Source organism: Rasamsonia byssochlamydoides (assembly GCF_041956645.1).
Source record: "Rasamsonia byssochlamydoides strain NRRL 3658 unplaced genomic scaffold VTN77scaffold_70, whole genome shotgun sequence".
NCBI classification, from domain to species: domain Eukaryota; kingdom Fungi; phylum Ascomycota; class Eurotiomycetes; order Eurotiales; family Trichocomaceae; genus Rasamsonia; species Rasamsonia byssochlamydoides.
The window spans coordinates 155,750-173,762 of NW_027192453.1; the positions used below are offsets into that span (position 1 = coordinate 155,750).

The following is an 18,013-nucleotide window of genomic DNA, read 5'->3' on the forward strand; positions in this document are numbered from 1 at the left end:
TGCGGCCAGATCATTTGGCCCGATCCTCCGCCAAAGGATCGACTCCCCTCATTAGTGCTCTGATGGCGTATGACGACGTCAAGTACTGCTGATTTGAGATTTTAGATTTTCCCGGGAGTCGGGAATCTTATATACCTATGATTCGAGCCATCCTGCTGTTTCCAACCTCACTTATCGAGACGCACACAAGGAGAAAGAAAAATGACAAAGCCGCAATATACTCCCATCCCCAAGCCTCCTGGGGTGCCATTGCTGGGGAACCTTTACGACGTCGATCCGGAGCTGCCATTGCAGAGCCTGGAGCTCCTCGCAGACAACTACGGTATGGAAGGACCTGCCTGATCGGGAAAACATGTGACTAACAATGCATTCAGGCCCCATCTATCGTCTGGTCACCTTGGGCAAGTCGCGAGTCCTCATCAGTTCGCACGAACTGGCCGACGAGGCCTTCGACGAGGAGCGTTTCCGGAAGGCCGTCTTCTCCAGCTTGAGGCAGATCCGCAACGGCGTCCATGATGGCCTCTTCACTGCCGAGTATCCTGGCGAAGAGAACTGGGCCATCGCCCACCGCATCCTGGTGCCCGCCTTCGGCCCGCTGTCAATTCGGAGCATGTTTGACGGTGAGTGTGCAATCATCGATCTGCCGGAGTTATCGTTGCTGACTCCAACAGAAATGTATGACATTGCCACCCAGCTGGTGATGAAATGGGCGCGTCAAGGCCCCAAGGTGCCGATCATGGTCACCGACGATTTTACGCGTCTGACGCTCGATACGATCGCCCTGTGCGCCATGGGCACCCGCTTCAACTCCTTCTACCGCGAGGAGATGCATTCCTTTGTTGACGCCATGCTCGGCTTCCTGCAAGGCTCCGGAGCCCGTGCTCGCCGCCCAGAAATCCTGAACAACCTGCCTACCAGTGAGAACACCAAGTATTGGAATGACATCGCCCACCTGAAGAAGATCGCCCAGGAGCTGGTCGACGACCGGCGGCAGAATCCAGAGGACAAGAAAGATCTTTTGAACGCCATGATCCTGGGAAAAGACCCCAAGACGGGCCAGGGTCTGACGGATGACGCGATCATCAACAACATGATTACTTTCCTCATCGCAGGTAACTAGTTACTGGAGAAAACGGCTGTGCTTGTGTTGACAGCTGCTGACTTCCTCTAGGCCACGAAACAACCTCCGGCCTGTTGTCCTTTCTCTTCTATTTCCTCCTGAAGCACCCTCATGCCTACAAAAAGGCCCAGGAGGAAGTCGACACAGTGGTGGGCCGCAGGAAACTCACCGTCGACGACCTCTCGAAGTTGCCCTACATCAATGCCTGTCTGCGTGAAACCCTCCGTCTGAAGCCGACGGCCGCCGCCATCACCGTCGAACCCCACCCGACCAAAAACCACGAAGACCCGGTCACTCTCGGCAAAGGCAAATACGCCCTGGAGAAGGGTGAAAAGATCGTGATACTGTTGCCGAAGCTCCATCGAGATCCGGAAGTGTACGGGCCCGATGCTGAGGAGTTCAAACCGGAGCGAATGCTGGATGAGAATTTCGAGAAACTGCCCAAGAACGCATGGAAACCGTTCGGCAACGGCATGAGGGCCTGCATTGGCCGCCCATTCGCGTGGCAAGAGGCCTTGATCGTCACCGCCGTCCTGCTGCAGAACTTCAACTTCCAGTTCGATGATCCGAGCTACAACCTGCGCATCAAAGAGACCTTGACGATAAAGCCCAAAGACTTCCAGATGAGAGCCACTTTGCGGGAAGGTCTGAAAGCAACCACTCTGGAGACGATCTTAAATGGCGGCGAGGTACCTAAGGAGGCAGCCCGAGACCAGAAGAAGAATGCCTCCGCTACCAAGCCAGGATCCGGCAAGCCACTTCACATCTTCTTTGGAAGCAATACGGGAACATGTGAAGCGTTGGCTCGACGGCTCGCCGACGATGCGGCAGCGTATGGCTACGCCGCTGAGATTGATGCGCTCGATTCCGCCATGCAGAACATTCCCAAGTCTGAGCCGGTTGTCTTCATCACTTCTTCATACGAAGGCCAGCCACCAGACAACGCAGCTCACTTCTTTGAGTGGCTGAGCGGACTCAAGGGGAAGGAACTGGAAGGGGTCAACTACGCTGTGTTTGGTTGTGGTCACCGTAAGTATCCCAAACCATAGTTTTTTTTTTCGACTTGTTTAATCCTCGCGCCCAGATGACTGGCATGCGACGTATCACCGGATCCCCAAAGCGGTCAACCATCTGGTCGCCGAACACGGAGGTAATCGGTTGTGTGAGATTGGGCTTGCGGATTCCGCCCTGGGCGATATCTTCAACGATTTTGACAGCTGGAGCGAATCGGCATTCTGGCCGGCTGTCTCGTCCGCGTTCGGTGATTCGAAGTCCGAGGGAGCAGCCAAACAGAAGTCCGGCTTGCAGGTGGAAGTCAGCACGGGTATTCGCGCTTCCACGTTGGGTCTCCAGCTGAAGGAGAGTCTGGTCTTGGAGAACCGACTCCTCACGCCGCCCGATGTGCCGGCGAAGCGCCTACTGCGGTTCCGACTGCCGTCCGATATGACCTACCAATGTGGTGACTATCTCGCTGTCCTCCCCGTCAACCCAAGCAGCGTCGTGCGTCGCGCCATTCGCCGATTTGGCCTACCCTGGGATGCCATGCTGCGGATCCAGAAGGCTCCCGGGACGACGACCAGCCCAGTCATTCCCCTGGACGTTCCCATCTCGGCCTTCGAGCTTCTCTCGACGTACGTGGAGCTGTCCCAGCCGGCGTCGAAGCGGGATGTCAACATTCTGGCCGAGGCGGCTGCCTCGGATCCCGACACCCAGGCGGAGCTGAAGTATCTGGCATCCAGCCCGACCCGGTTCACGGAGGAGATCGTCAAGAAGCGGGTTAGCCCGCTGGACCTGCTGCTGCGGTATCCGGCCATCAACCTGTCCATCGGAGAGTATCTGACGATGCTGCCGCCGATGCGGGTGCGGCAGTACTCCATCTCCTCTTCTCCCCTGCAGGACCCGTCCGAGTGTACGATCACGCTGTCAGTTCTGAACGCACCTGCGTTGTCCGCTTCCGGAAACAGCAGCCTCTCCGCCGAGGATGAGATGTACCTGGGCGTGGCGTCGACCTACCTGTCCAACCTCAAACCGGGCGAACTCGCCCACGTGAGCGTGCGGCCGTCGAATACGGGCTTCCGGCCTCCGGTGGACCTGAAGACGCCAATGATCATGGCCTGTGCGGGGAGCGGCCTGGCGCCCTTCCGAGGGTTCATCATGGACCGGGCGGAGAAGATCCGGGGGCGGCAGGCTCAGAGTTCCGAGCACGATGCGGAGAAACCCGCCAAGGCGATCCTCTACGCGGGCTGCCGCACGAAGGGCAAGGACGACATCCATGCGGACGAGCTGGCAGAGTGGGAGCGTCTGGGCGCGGTCGAAGTCCGCTGGGCGTACAGCCGACCCGTTGACTCCGCCCAAAAAGGCCAGCACATCCAGGACCTGATGCTCGCGGACCGGGACGAGCTGATCGCGCTGTTCCAGGGCGGCGCGCGCATCTACGTCTGCGGCAGCACCAGCGTCGGCAACGCCGTCCGCGATGCCTGTCGGGAGATCTTCCTGTCCGAGCGCCGGCGGATCCGCGCTGAAGGAAGCAGCGAGCTGGCGGAGGTCGACGATGACGATGAAGACACTGCGGTGGAGAAGTTCTTCGAGAGGTTGCGGACGAAGCAGCGATTTGTGACGGATGTTTTTACGTGATTCACATTTGAATCGGATACTCATTTCAATGTCGATTTTTCCGATGATGAATATATAGATATATATACTGTATACATCATCATATATACCCCGTTCTGAGGATCGCCGGCTGCGGAGCAGGTTGAGGGTTCTGGGAGCTTGCGATCTGGCTGCTTAATGGGAATCTACCAAATATGGGGGTTTTTGGCTTGTAAAAAGCCTATCTTTCTGTTCTTCCTCCATCAGTCGTTAGCCTCTCAATATGACTTGCTTCAGTCTCTGGCAGAGTCATCTTTAAGCCTAAGCGTCTGCAATACCGACTCTAAGAATGAAAGTGGTACCTGTACGTTGGAACTATCCAATCATGGATGTATTGGTGACAGTAGCCAAATCAGATGATCCTAAAATATGTATAGTAGATACACAGCTCCCTAGTCCATATGGTTTAAGTACCCTTAATGAGCCCGGCTGTACTTACAACCTCTTGTAATGTAAGATACGGCCTAGGTTAGGTGCCTCCGTCGGGTGGAAAACAGGAAGGAGCCCAATGTTGGACGATCGCAGCCGACGAACAAGGAAAGCGCGGGATTAGGATCAACCTTCAGTTAACGATGTAGAATACTTTCGCCTAGAATACCTCGGACCCAGTGTTTGGAAAACATCGTAACAACACAATCGCAGGGCTAGATTAATAATTCGGGACGGGATTGGTTATATTTACCCCGCTAAGATACCTGCTTATCCGACCAACCGCATTTCGTCTGCAACAATCAATGGCAACGGGAGTAGGTCTTTGCTCCTTCTACCTCCAATGGCAATTTGCAGCTGGATGAGTGGACAGAAAAGGAAGAAAAGAAAACAAGCATGGACGACGGTCTTCACCCGCACCGGGCCTTAGGGGGACCTCCGAAGAGAAACGCGAGCAACCAAGATCTATTACGTGATCGAGAAAGAAGGAAAAGAGGGAAATATACCCTGGTTGCCTGGTACGACGAATAGCCCTGTATGAATGAATGATTTGTTGCTTACTTGCTGATCGGTTCGCCAGCAACGAATGTAAAAGGCGAAAGTTGAAATGCAGTGGAGAGGAGATTTGCAGACGGTGTGCTAGGGATGGGACGCCCTGCGTGTATGCGTCGCAGAATCTGTCTGCCGGAACAACATCTTGCAGGTCCTCGTCCTCGACCAGACTCAAGGCTTTGGAAGAGCAAATGGCGGCCATGCAGCACGAGTTGAGGTCGATGGCAGCTCAGATCCGAGATTTTCAGAGAACTGCCCTTCCTCAGACGCATGCTCAGCACGAGAACAGTCATGGCAATGCTAGTCGCTGGGCGAACCGGACGCCAAAGTCTCCCAGTTATGTTGGACCAACGAGTGGCGAATTCGGGCTCAATGTCACCAGCGCGACGGGCGATTCCCATGCAGATGAGACGGACAATTCAGAACTCGTCAGTGGAGTCCTGACATCGACAACCACGACACCACCGCCCCAGTCCGAAGATGCGGCCTTCTGCCCGAGCAATCCCCTCTTGGCTCTCCGTGAGCGGGATGCCCTGAGGCTGGTTGACGTCTACGAGGAGGCAGTGGGAATCATGTACCCGGTAGTGGATCTCGAGAGCATCCGCCGGTTCATTGTCGACTACTACCGTGACAGGACCAGCCCATCTGCCGGCGCTTGTCCCAGCAACCCCAATAGTGCCGAACAAGACTGGTGGTTCTTTGCACGAGATGTAGAAGTCTTGAAGATCATTCTTGCTATCGCTCTTTTGACCGAATCTCACGGCCGGAGTGAGGTGGGAGCCCGCCTGGCGGCCAGTGTCGAAGACACCTTTGCGGGTCGAATTAGGGTCCCCGAAGTCGATATGAAAGAGCTCATGATCCTGGTGCTCCTGGTAGGTCTACAAATGTCTGGGAAGTACCTTTCTGACGTCTCTAGTCATTGTATCATTCCTACAGGGACGATGACGTGATAGCCTGGAGGATGATCGGATTGTGCGTTCGCGGAGCTATGGAGCTGGGTTTACATCGCTGGGATACCTGGCTGAAAACAGGAGGGGTTTTCCCAGGGGAGTTGGAGCGCTCCTGGGCCATCAAGCTCTTCTGGTGCATTTACGTCTTTGACAAAGAGTTTTCGTTTGAGACAGGACTGCCGTTTGCGCTGCAGGACTCTGATATGGATACGAACCTTCCTGAACCGGTACGTTGGACTCGTCTCTTCTTAATACTGTATGGCAGCTGATATGTGAAAGGGAGAGCTGAGTCCTTATCTGACCTGTATGGTTTCCTACTGTCGTCTTGGGAGCAAAATCTGGAACCTTGTCGTGGGATGGGGGAGCTCTACCCGTGCAGTCACGTCGGAGAACTGCACATATCTCGATTTCCAGATCCGCCAGTGGGAAGACACGATTCCCAACGAGGTTCGATTGAACAAGGACTGGGATGCCTGGCCTGCTTCCAATACAAACGATCGGCTGGCCACGCTACAGGTGCTGCTGTGTCTTCGCGCGAATCAGCTGAGGATTCTCGTGTACAAGCAGAACCTCCTGAGCAGCCAGTCCATCGAAGAGAATCCGGGAGGAGCCAAGATCGCGGTAGACGCAGCAAGGGATACCATCCAGACGCTGGATCATTTCAGCCGCGTGGCACCCATCTACTCCGACCGTCCGGAGCCGTTCAACCACTTCCTCTTTTCCGCGCTGGCGGCGCTCTTTCTGGCCGTCTTCCACGCTCCCGAGCGATTCGGCCATCTATGCCGTAGCGACTTTTACCGGGCGGTGGAGACGGTGAAACGATCGTCTACACATGGAAGGACGTCTCGTCGGTTGCAGAAAGTGATCAAGAATCTCAAACACATCAGACGCCAACTCGAGCCGTCGAATGGACGGCATACTCATGCATCATCTCGCGCTCTGACGGAGTCCCCGGGCATGGACTGTGGAAACGTGATGGCCACGCCTGTCAACGCCAGTTCAACTTTCACCATGCCACCACTGGCCAACGACGAGCTGAATGGCTACGCGGATCTCACCGATTTCTTTGAACTGGCAGGGGAGTATTTCATAGACCCGCGATCAAGCATGGGAGCTGGCATCGAAGAATCTGAACTTACCAGAGGAGAGGCGTCCCAGCACTGCTCAGCTGATGTCTTTCACGTTGAAGACGAAGCGCTCACCAGACTCATGGTGGGGCTTCTCTGAGCGCCAGTCTGGCCATTGAATTCGAATATCGTACTTATGCCGTGGGAGCTATTCTCAGCGCCATCATCTCCACCTAGATGAGGGAACGCGACGTGTGAAATCACTCGTCAAGCGTGATGATAACTGATCTGATCTACAGAGGGAGACTAACAGATCAGTAGCCAGGGCAGCACAATTCCTAGAATGGACAGATGCCTCGGTACAGCTATAAGCTTTGACTGGTTCAATTACCGACCACTGACAGTGTACTACTGTCTCGCGTAGCCTATGAATGGAAATTCTAGAATGACAGCCAGTCATGGGGGGGTCTCTGACTTGTATATTTTGCACATCTATCACTATCCATGATTATGTAATCTTATGTAGTTCCAGCATCCGACGTGCAGGAGATGCTTGTGCACAGATCTCGGATCGATCCGAGTCAGATCCGTCCACGATATCCTCCGTTACAAAATCCGGTTGAAGTTGGATAAATTATTATTATCCCGTCGAGAGGAATTGTGCATAATACACCTGTATACAGAGTACGTACCAGCGATCTGGACCTGAAAGGTGTAATAATTTTAACCTGTTTCACTGGCAGACGACGCGTCCCTGGAACCGTGCCGAGGCAAAATGTCCCTAAACAGCAGTCCGGGGAACCACCGTGGATAGCGCCAACACATCTTTTTAAGTTTCTGCAGATCTCCTGCGGACTCCGCTCACTTTTCCTGTAACGACCAATGCTCCGCGTGATGGCTGCCTGCTAAATTAGAAATCCGAGGAGTCGGGCTGCTCGGGCATGTGAAGTGAGTGGCTGGCTGACAAAACCAGAAACCCTCCTGCCATATTATAACTGTCTATCTGGCTGACGTCTTCCTCTGCCATTGATCCAGTCCCCCTGTCTACGGAGTACTCCGTATATGTATTGATGTCAGGCACGACCTTCAGATTTTACGATTGATCGGCTACTCGACAGAACAGACTGCCATGAACGGGGACGCCAGCTACGCGACCGCAGAAACAACCGACATCGCCATCATCGGCGCCGGCATCTCAGGCATCAACACCGCCTACCGCGTGCAGACGAACCTACCATCATATTCCTACACCATCCTCGAAGCGCGAGGCGCCATCGGCGGAACGTGGGATCTCTTCCGCTATCCGGGCATCCGCTCCGACTCGGATCTCTACACCTTCGGCTTCGCGTGGCATCCGTGGACCAAAGACAATCCCATCGCCGATGGCCCCTCCATCTCCAAGTACATGCGCGACACGGCCGCGAAGTACGGCATTGACCGCCACATCCGCTTCCACCATCGCCTGATCGCGGCTGACTGGTCCTCCGACAAACGATTATGGACTCTCACCGTGGACGCAGACGGGCAGACCCGATATTTTCACGCGCGATTCGTCGTCTTTGGCACCGGATACTATGACTACAATGAGCCCCTGCCGGCTGTCATTCCCGGTCTCGAGACTTTCAAAGGCCGCACCGTGCACCCGCAGTTCTGGCCCGAGGACCTCGACTATACAGACAAGAAGGTGGTGGTGATTGGCAGCGGCGCGACGGCGGTGACTCTCGTCCCGGAGCTGGCAAAGAAGGCTTCTCGCGTCACCATGCTGCAGCGCAGTCCGTCCTACATCATGGCCCTTCCCAACGAGTCGCGATCATGGTTCAGCTGGCTGTTGCCGTCCATAATCCAACACAAGCTCAAGCGTCTCGGATGGATTCTCACCTCGCGTCTGTTATTTCTATTCTGCCAGACCTTCCCTAATGTGGCCAGATGGGCCCTGCGCCGACGCGCCATGAGGCTGTTGCCGGCAAATATACCCCACGATCCTCACTTCAAGCCGCGGTACAATCCCTGGGACCAGCGGTTGTGCATCTGTCCGGACGGGGATTTCTTCCGGGCGCTGCGCTCGGGCCGAGCGGACGTCAAGACTGACACGATCCGGACGGTAACGGAGCACGGCATCGATCTCGACTCGGGGGAGACCCTCGACGCGGACATCATCGTCACAGCGACGGGACTCAAGCTGCTGATCGCGGGGGGTGCAAAGGTGGTCGTTGACGGCGAGAAGATCGACATCTCGGAGAAGTACATCTGGAACAGCGTGATGCTGCAGGACGTGCCGAACGCGGCCTTCGTGATCGGGTACACGAACGCGTCATGGACGCTAGGCGCCGACGCCACGGCGCTGCTGGTCTGCCGTCTGCTCAAATACATGGCACGCCGCAACATCGTCGCCGCGATCCCGCGCGTCGACGACCCGGCCAAGTTACAGCCGCGGAAGCTGCTGAACCTGAGCTCGACGTACATCGCCACCGCAGAGAAGTCGCTGCCCAAAGCGGCGAACACGCGGCCGTGGCTGCCGCGGGACAACTACATCTCGGATCTGTTCACGGCATTGTTTGGACGGTTGGATACGGGGTTGGAGTTGGTAAGGGGCAGCAGAGCGAATTAAATCTGTTTCATTCGGTCTGGTTGGTTTACTTGATTTTTTGGCGACGTGAGCTGCTAGGAATTTTTTTCTGACGAATAATTCCGTGTACTGGATGGAGATACATCTGTGGCTTATGACATAATGACTATAGAGTACGGAGTACTATCACTACCATTATGATAATTATGAGATATCTATTAAAAGTCCAGAATCAGGGGGTTAAATAAGTATTTTTTTCTTCTTTCCTTTTTTCCCCTCTTGTCTTATTCTTTTTTTTTAAAAAAAAAATCGTCAATAGAATCTCACGTTCTATTCAGGGTGGAAGAAAGAAAAGAAAAGAAAGATGCCGATGTCGATGACAATGACAATCAAAATGTCTTGTTATGCGACACTACCAGATTCGATTAATTAATTAATGTTGTGAGAAACCGGCATACCTATCAAAATTGGTTCGAAACCAATCGGCGTTGTTTTTGGCCGATTCTGACAAAAATTAATTAATTAATTAATTTGGATTCATTAAGCAAGGGTATGGAGTAGATTACTAGATATAGAAGAAAACTATTAACTGTCCAGTGAGCCACCCCGCAGGCTCAGCAGAGTGAAGATGGGTAAGTGGAGAGAGATCTTCCTGCTCCGGAGACTCGAGAGTCTAACACACCACTCACAGGAGAGAGAAAAAGATGGATCGACATCGTCATCTCCAGGATTGGAAGTTACCTACGGATTATGCTGCATGCATGTGCACAGACCCGGTCTGAAATTAAATTATGGACTGGACGGAGCCTAGAGGCTAGAGCACCTGCTGTGCATGGCATGCAGCAGATGGATGTGCCTCGGCACGGGGTTCGCGTTCCTCATTATGGGAGGCGGGGGAAGGGGAAACTCGAGATCGATCCGAGAAGAATGTGATTTGACTCTGTGGGACTGCTTTAAACTTGGACTTTGTTCCAGGGATTTATTTCCAAGGGACTGCACATATATACAAGCAGCACTATATGTACTGTACAGCACAGTGCATACAGTAAGTATGTACAGTACATCATACATGACTGTGTACAGGTACACATAAGATACAGGTACGTATTCGCCGTGTTCGTGTTGAGGAGAGTCTTGATGAGAATAATATGACTGGTCATAGCAGGAATACAATATATATACCCGATTCTGATACGAATATATTCTGAGAAGGTTCGACATCAGTTACCATTCCGGAATACAGCACAATACTACCTATTCATATATCTGTCTATATTATGGAGGTGAATTGTTGAATTATCGATTCATTGATTGACTCATCGATTGATTAATTGACTTTACGTGTCTGTCTGATTTAACACCGACTGCCTTGATAATTGCTGCACTGACGGAGAACAACTCGATCAATCGGTCAATTTCGAGATTTTTTTTATACTGCTTATTTTGACTTATTTCGACTTTGACCTCATCCAATTATGCGTTTTCGTCTTTGTATCCCCAGATAATTCCCCGCTTCCCTTTCGTCTTGAGAACAAGGAGCAACAGCAACAGAATGTCTCCATCTTCACCAGCGAAAAAGCAACCGCAACACCAACAGCAAACGCAGAAAAAAGTCTCCATCACAGAAGCCCTCGACCTCGTCCCCGCGCTCCTGTCCATCTCCGCCGCGGGCATCCTCGCCCTCGTGACAGGACCGTTTCGACACCGCAAGCAACGAAAGAATCCGAAGCAGCGCGTGGCCAGGACGCTGCTTCTGCACGTCGGATATGCCATTCTGCGCAAGGCGACGTTGCGGTTAACGATGTTGCAGCTGCAGTGAGTGCTGTCCCTTTCTTCTCTTCGCCTCGACCTGCCTAGTTGCCTGCGATCTGCTGGTGTATGGCTGGTATATGCTGATATGGTTCTTGCTCAGACTCATCTTCCCCAAGACCAGTACTGTGTATCGGCTCTTTGCATGGCGATCTGGTATCTCGAATCAGACGGTCGAGCTGGGATATGGTGCCCAGGGCCATTGGATTGGGAATAGGGAGGCGAAGAACGTCTTGGTTTGGTATCATGGTACAGCGCCTTACCTGACCTGACTGTCCCAAAATCGGTCTTGTTATTAATGTGACTTCTAGGCGGCGGATTCGCCGTCCCCGCCACCAGAGGTTACTTCCAGTTCCTCTCCAGCCTGCCCAAGACGCTGGCCCAGGCCGGCAAAGACCTCGCCGTCTTCGTCCTCAGCTACACGCTCACCCCGCACGCATCCTACCCAACGCAGCTGCAACAAGCGGTTGCCTGTCTGCGATACATCCTACAGACGGGCCGCGCTCCGGCCAACATCTACCTCGGCGGCGACTCCGCGGGGGGCAACCTCGCGCTAGGCGTGCTATCGCATCTATCCCACCCACACGCTGAGATCGACGAGTTGGCCGTCTCAGAGGCACTAGGCGGCGCCGTCCTCCTCGCCCCCTGGACGGACCTCCGCACGGAATTCCCCCCGTCAGACATCGCCCCGCTGGGCGACTTGATCACGCAGGATGTGGCGAAGATCTGGGCCACTGCTTACCTGGCAGACAGGACGAGAGATTTCTACACCGATGCGTCGTCTGCGCCGGCAGAATGGTGGCATGGGCTAAAGGTGAAGGAGGTGTTGATCCTCGCGGGGGAGAACGAGATCCTGCTGCCGACGATTGAGGAGTTTGCGGAAAAACTAAAAGTACGTCTTTGCCGACTTTCTAGAACCCTTGTTTATTTCCATGCAATATCTACTTCCGTTTGACGTTGACCTAATACTGACTTGTTTGTTCTCTGCCTACTGTGTAGGCTGCCCTCCCATCTGTAAACTTCTTCATCGGCCACGGCGAATGCCACGTCGCGCCCATGTTCAATCTCCTGCTCGGGGACCGAACCGAGACTGAGCAGGGGAAGAGATTAAAGTCGTGGTTGAGGGAGGTTGTAGTTTGATTTGTAAAAAAAAAATGACGGTAGCCACGAGAAGAGAAGGGAAAGGAAGGGAAGCGAAGACTGATCGATAGATATAATACGTAATATGTACACATCTGTCAGCCATCCGTGGATATGGCCAGCTTGGTTGGTTGATATAGTTACTTACTTGCTTGCCTACCGGTTTATTCTGAGACAAAGTTCTTTCTGCGATTGATACCTATCAGATACCTAAATAACACCTCACCTATTATTAAACGGACAGAATGAATTACATGTATGTACATACATACATACATACACACACATTTGTTTTACTAAGATCATCTGCCCTGTAAGTCAGTCAGTCAGTGATTTTTTTTTGTTTCACTGGCAAAAGTGTATGGGATACGTGCCCTTTCCTTCTGGGGTGTCAAATAATCTACCTAACACATGTTTTGTAGTTCTCTGTCATATACTCTTACAGCCTCAACGCCCTCATTATAATCTGCATGTCAGGTGGCTGATCCAGGCCTATCCACCTACGTTCAGTAGTAAAGAAGGTCAGGTCAACAATGGGTCTGGTTTTACCTCATCTCCACAGAATCCAAGTTATTTACAGTAGTACATACATAGTTCCTCGACGAAATGATCGCAGTAAAACTACCACAAGTTCACCCCCTTGGAGTGGTTCACAGGTTAGACTTGGTACAGCAGTCCGAAGGGGCCAGTGTCGAGGACAGATTCTTGCTCGACGGCACATCAATGGACGGATTCTCTAGGAAGAAATCTGCTGGACGGATCATGAGTTGGTATGTCTCGACGGGCCTGATGGCAATTAAAGTTAGTTAGCACTTTCTCAAGAAATTTTCGAAAAAGTCGACTCACATCACCGGCCAATCCTCAATCCGCGGATTATGCGTGATGCCAAACACACTCCAGACAACTATGTCTTCGTTCTGAACCAGATCTCCCCGTTTGACAGCGTCAGATACCCCATCGACTTCGCTCTGGCTCTGGAGCGTATATCTTCCTCCGGCATAGAGCTCGCCATCGCGGTATTTCGTCACCCACACGTGATGCTGTGCGAACTGGGCTCGTCGAGCCTGAGTCGACTCCGGGTCCGCCAGCAGGAGCTGTGTCGCAAGGGGCGCGAACTTATACCCCACAGGGTTCCCGCTGATGGGGTTTATTTTGTTGGTGTTCACCATCTTGATGACCCGGTTGAGCTCCGGAGCAGCATCGACCCAGGTGGCACGCTCAACGGGGGTTTTCCGCACTTCGTAGAAATTGCCAGCCGGGTTGGTGGCCTGGTTCATCTTCACCGGGTGAGACTCCTCCACGTATACGGTATTCTCGTGGCCGTCGATTGCTGGGTCGATTCGCACGCAGAAGATGTGCTGGTGATTCTGGGCCAGAACGCCATTGCTCACAACATTTCCGTAATCACTTCGCTTACCCGGATCGATGCTCACCACGCTGAGAATTCCCGTCGCTCTGGCTTCGACGGTGATGCCGCCCGCTTGGTCGAACTTGTATGCGAAGATATACTCGTAGTTGGCCAGCGTGACGATGAACTGGACCACGAGCTCGCGGTTTCGGACGACCACCGCGCGTCCTGTCCTCCAATTCGTGTGCTTCCAGCCGATGCCATTGTCCTGTTCATGAAGACAGACAACGTTTGGCGATACCTTGGATGTCCCATCGCTGTCTGTGACAACACCATCAAAGTACTGTACAGAACCGTCAGACGTCTTTCTCTTCCAAGGTCCGTAGAGGCCCAAAGCTCACCTTAATAACGCCCAGGCAATCGCAGCCCAGTGCCAGATTGTTCGCGCAATTTCCGGCACCGCCATCGCCAAAATCAAACGCTTGCTTGCGATGATACGGGGGCCTGGGGTCCGCATAAGGGACAGTCTATTAAAGGGTCAGCGCTGGTGTATCTAGTTTGTATCTCACGCGAACCCACCATCTCGCTGATACTGAGTCGGTAAATCACACTTCTCCCATCGTACCAGACATCATGAATGGTTGCGCCTTCACGCGGGTTGAATCCAACCCTGAATCGCCATTTCTGCCATTGCACCAGAGACTCGTCCGAGACTCGAAACGATGGGCCTTCTGGTTGGAGGACATTGAGCGGTTTCAGGTCCTTCCTCGTGCCTTTCTCCAGCAGTTCAGGCACGTATTCAGCCGGCTTGCAATGGCTGATAATATCTCGCCGGAACGTCTGCTGTGTCAAGCCATCTCCTTTCCCACCAGTGGCAGGTCTATCGATTCGGATAATCTCGCGCTTATGCGCGTCCATGACGGGGATGATGGGCAACGGGTATGCGTAAAAGTTCGAGTCTGGATTTCCGGACCGGGTGTCCTGTGCAAAGATCAGGCCTTGGAAGTAGCGTCGATCCTCGTCCGTCCGATCTAAGGGGCCATATGGCCACGGATCGATGACGATTTCAAACCCATCGGGGAGCTTGAATTCGGCGAGAGCTTCCTGAAATAAGGGCGAGGATTTGCAGACTTCGACAAGGATGTCAAACTCTGCTCTGGTCGATGTTAGCAAGTGCAATAAAAAAGATGATGACTGTTGTACTTACAGTGTCAAACTAGCATGATGATGTTTCCCCACAACGACATGGTGCACGTGTTGCCTCTTTCCCACATCCACGATAGATTCATGATACTCGGGGACCTTGTCAGATCCAATAACATCATACTGGCATTTGGCAAGACGCGCCGGCCGCGGGGTAGTCGAGCTCAGTCTTCCTGAGTGCTCCAGGGCCAGGAACTTGGTGAGCTCTGCCTTGGGCGGTTCCTGCAAAAAGATCTCGCGGAAGAAGATGACCTGGTCAGGATAGGCCTCGAGGATGACATCTCTGGCGACGTTGGTTTCGTCTAGAGACAGGTTAGCCAGGGGATGATGCATCGTCGAATGCCAGTTCTATCCTGCTGTCTTCTGCGGTCGTAGTGCTGGATCTAAATACGTAATCGCCACCAGTGCTGGAGACCTCGGTAGATCTCGTCGACAAGTGCCTGCGTTGGAGAAAAAGAGATATTGAAATTTCTCTTTGTCCCGCACCGTACTTATCATTGCTACCGCTCTATCTCCAATTAAAATCCCTGCAGACTGGAAGCAGAGTTAATACGTGCCTTCTTTGTCGAGCTCGGAATCGGAAATGGATGTTCCGCAATCGCTTAACAGTTATCTCGGAAGGCCGTTCCGACATCCCGATCCGGAATAATTCCGCCACAGTCCAAGACAGGCAAAAACGAGGGTTAGAAGAATCCTATTGGCCAACAACAAGATGAGTGGTTCCTGGAATTTGCGGGGAAATCTCCACTTTTGATAGATGCCATCTAGACGAGGTATCCACGTGAGATATAGCAGGTCTGTATACATATGCAATTAGCAGGAAAGTCATCCATGGATCACTCCTACCTACCTAGGTAGGTAGNATCCTGGATGAGAGCCAGCAAATACCGAGGAGGAGACAAGCGGTTAAGGAATGAGGGGTTATTCCTCTGTAGAAATGGATGTACTTATTTGCTATATCGCTACTGTCAAAAATCAGATTCTTTCTTCCAAAATTCACACCTCTTCTGACAATAGATGAAGTTATTCTACCATTGGTAATTGACGTCCGATTCATCTTGACTTGATACAAGATGACCTCCCAAGACAGTAACCCCCCTGTCCATGAGAAGAAAACGGATCCCTCCCCAGAGAAGCCCCTCAGCGAAGAAGAACAGCTCGCCGCTCTGGGCCACGTCCAAGAACTGCGTCGCGGCTTCTCCATCTGGTCCATCGGGTGTTTCCAGATCTCGCTGATGGCGACCTGAGAAGCCCTGTCGACGGTGGTCGCAACCGCCCTAACAAATGGGGGTCCACCATGTCTCTTCTACAATTAGTGAGTTAGTTTCCACCATTTCAATTACTTGGTGTCAACTCAGTGTGCTTGTGGATAACAGCATCGTCACCTTCATCGGTACGGTCCTCATAGCATGTTCGCTGGGCGAAATTGCGTCCATCTATCCCACTGCGGGAGGTGATTCTCTCACTAATCACGTACTAAGAGACCATCTCATACTCTTCAGGCCAGTATCACTGGGTCAACTGTCTCGCTCCCGCTCGAGCAAAAGCCGTGTCCGCCTGGTTCACAGGGTGGATCTCTATCGGCGGACAGCTAGTCTTGACAGCGTCTGCCGCCTTTGCAGCCGGACTGCAGCTCCAGGGGCTCATCACCCTGAATCATCTGAACACATACGTGCCCCAAAGATGGAAGGGGATGCTGTTCTACTGGTTGGTCTTGTTGTATTCAGGTGTCGTCAACATACTGGGTTCGAAGATTCTTCCTCATTCGAACACGGCTGCAGGTATGGCAGGCCTGCCATCAACATGGCCTTATGGGTGTTGCTGACTGTCACTCAGGTGTGCTGCATGTCGTAGCATTTGTCGTAATCGTGGTTATTTTAGGGGTAATGTCTGAGAAGCATTCGTCAGCATTCGTCTTCACGGAGTCTTCCAACACAAGTGGATGGGAAAATGACAGCATATCCTGGCTGGTGGGCGTCCTCAGCACTGTATATCCGTTCCTAGGGTGAGTGCAAGCTTAATTTGAACAGATTGTGCATTGGACTTGGAGAAGAAAAGATGAAACTAAACCAAGTATTGCCAGATACGACGCTGCCTGCCACCTCAGCGAAGAGCTGCCAAACCCCTCGCGCAATGTTCCCCTAGCGATGGTCGGCAGTGTGGTGGTTAATGGATTGACTGGTCTAGTCTATGCCATCGTCCTGCTGTACTCGCTGGGTGATCTCAACAGTCTGCTCGACTCCCCCATCGGGTTTCCCTTCATGCAGCTCTTCCTCAAAGTGACAAATTCTTCCGCAGGAGCGTCCATCCTGGCGCTCTGTATCAGTCTAGTCGCAGTGGCAGCAAATGCCGCTGGAGTGACATCGACGAGTCGCACTGCTTGGGCTTTTGCTCGTGACGACGCTCTTCCATTCTCCAAGTTCTTCTCCCACGTCCATCCGACGCTGAAGGTACCGGTGCGTATGGTTGTCATTGTCGTCGTTCTCCAGATGCTGCTAGGACTGCTGTATCTGGGAAGCTACACCGCCTTCAACGCGGTCCTTTCCATGGCCATCCTCGGCATGTACGCCTCATACCTCTCGCCGATTGTCTTCATGCTGCTCTATGGTCGACGAGCACACCAGCGGGCACCAGCAGGGCTTTATCCCGGCCCATTTCGACTGGGGAAGACGCTCGGCGTTACCATCAACGTCTTCGCTATTCTGTGGCTGTCTTTGCCATGATCTTCAGTATGTTCCCCAACTATTAGCCAGTCACTCCGCAGAACATGAACTGGAGTATTGTCGTGATGGTGGGATGGCTCGTAATCGGTGCTGTCTACTACCTGATAAGAGGCAGAAAGACGTTCTCTGGGCCGGTCGTGGAGCTTGCGAATTGAATGACGGCATCTGTTGAATTGAATCTGATGGCATCTATCTGGGTAAAATAATGATCTTGCTGGCAGGCTACGGAGTACCCAGTTCAGATTCACAAAGACGTTGGTGTCATGCCACCTCTTTTGGCCGAATCTGCAACAAATCTTCTCAAAGCGATCTCAAACACGGGAGCTTAATTCGCTCAAGAAGCTGACCACAAGGAAGGGTGGGTAAATGGCTGCCGAAAGGACATTTGATAGTATCAGCTGTCTAAATTAGCAGTGATAGAATCGCATCTGTTGGCATTCACTTGCTGGAAACC

At 52.8% G+C, this 18,013-nt stretch overlaps 6 protein-coding genes across 6 annotated transcripts; 5 read left to right on the forward strand and 1 right to left on the reverse strand.

Moving 5' to 3' along the window:
• Nucleotides 1-201: 201 nt before the first annotated feature.
• Nucleotides 202-3,754, forward strand: VTN77DRAFT_8372 (uncharacterized protein; the record flags this gene model as incomplete). The annotated part of the gene is made up of 5 exons (XM_069424863.1): nucleotides 202-322; nucleotides 375-620; nucleotides 672-1,112; nucleotides 1,172-2,149; nucleotides 2,205-3,754. 5 exons carry the CDS (start codon nucleotides 202-204, stop codon nucleotides 3,752-3,754), a joined length of 3,336 nt encoding a protein of 1,111 aa, XP_069274786.1.
• Nucleotides 3,755-4,597: 843 nt separating this feature from the next.
• VTN77DRAFT_8373 (uncharacterized protein) lies at nucleotides 4,598-6,930 on the forward strand (the record flags this gene model as incomplete). Its single annotated transcript, XM_069424864.1, has 4 exons — nucleotides 4,598-4,719; nucleotides 4,782-5,625; nucleotides 5,670-5,930; nucleotides 5,983-6,930. 4 exons carry the CDS (start codon nucleotides 4,598-4,600, stop codon nucleotides 6,928-6,930), a joined length of 2,175 nt encoding a protein of 724 aa, XP_069274787.1.
• A 969-nt stretch (nucleotides 6,931-7,899) lies between these two features.
• Nucleotides 7,900-9,378, forward strand: VTN77DRAFT_8374 (uncharacterized protein; the record flags this gene model as incomplete). The annotated part of the gene is made up of 1 exon (XM_069424865.1): nucleotides 7,900-9,378. The coding sequence occupies one exon, from the start codon at nucleotides 7,900-7,902 to the stop codon at nucleotides 9,376-9,378; it is 1,479 nt and encodes a 492-aa protein (XP_069274788.1).
• Nucleotides 9,379-10,888: 1,510 nt separating this feature from the next.
• Nucleotides 10,889-12,285, forward strand: VTN77DRAFT_8375 (uncharacterized protein; the record flags this gene model as incomplete). Its single annotated transcript, XM_069424866.1, has 4 exons — nucleotides 10,889-11,151; nucleotides 11,249-11,394; nucleotides 11,457-12,037; nucleotides 12,145-12,285. The coding sequence occupies 4 exons, from the start codon at nucleotides 10,889-10,891 to the stop codon at nucleotides 12,283-12,285; spliced, it is 1,131 nt and encodes a 376-aa protein (XP_069274789.1).
• A 650-nt stretch (nucleotides 12,286-12,935) lies between these two features.
• Nucleotides 12,936-15,169, reverse strand: VTN77DRAFT_8376 (uncharacterized protein; the record flags this gene model as incomplete). The annotated part of the gene is made up of 5 exons (XM_069424867.1): nucleotides 12,936-13,071; nucleotides 13,132-13,976; nucleotides 14,035-14,160; nucleotides 14,213-14,789; nucleotides 14,841-15,169. The coding sequence occupies 5 exons, from the start codon at nucleotides 15,167-15,169 to the stop codon at nucleotides 12,936-12,938; spliced, it is 2,013 nt and encodes a 670-aa protein (XP_069274790.1).
• Nucleotides 15,170-15,909: 740 nt separating this feature from the next.
• On the forward strand, nucleotides 15,910-17,559 carry VTN77DRAFT_8377 (uncharacterized protein; the record flags this gene model as incomplete). Its single annotated transcript, XM_069424868.1, has 6 exons — nucleotides 15,910-16,024; nucleotides 16,088-16,151; nucleotides 16,195-16,289; nucleotides 16,339-16,617; nucleotides 16,673-16,841; nucleotides 16,920-17,559. The coding sequence occupies 6 exons, from the start codon at nucleotides 15,910-15,912 to the stop codon at nucleotides 17,557-17,559; spliced, it is 1,362 nt and encodes a 453-aa protein (XP_069274791.1).
• Between the last annotated feature and the right edge of the window lie 454 nt (nucleotides 17,560-18,013).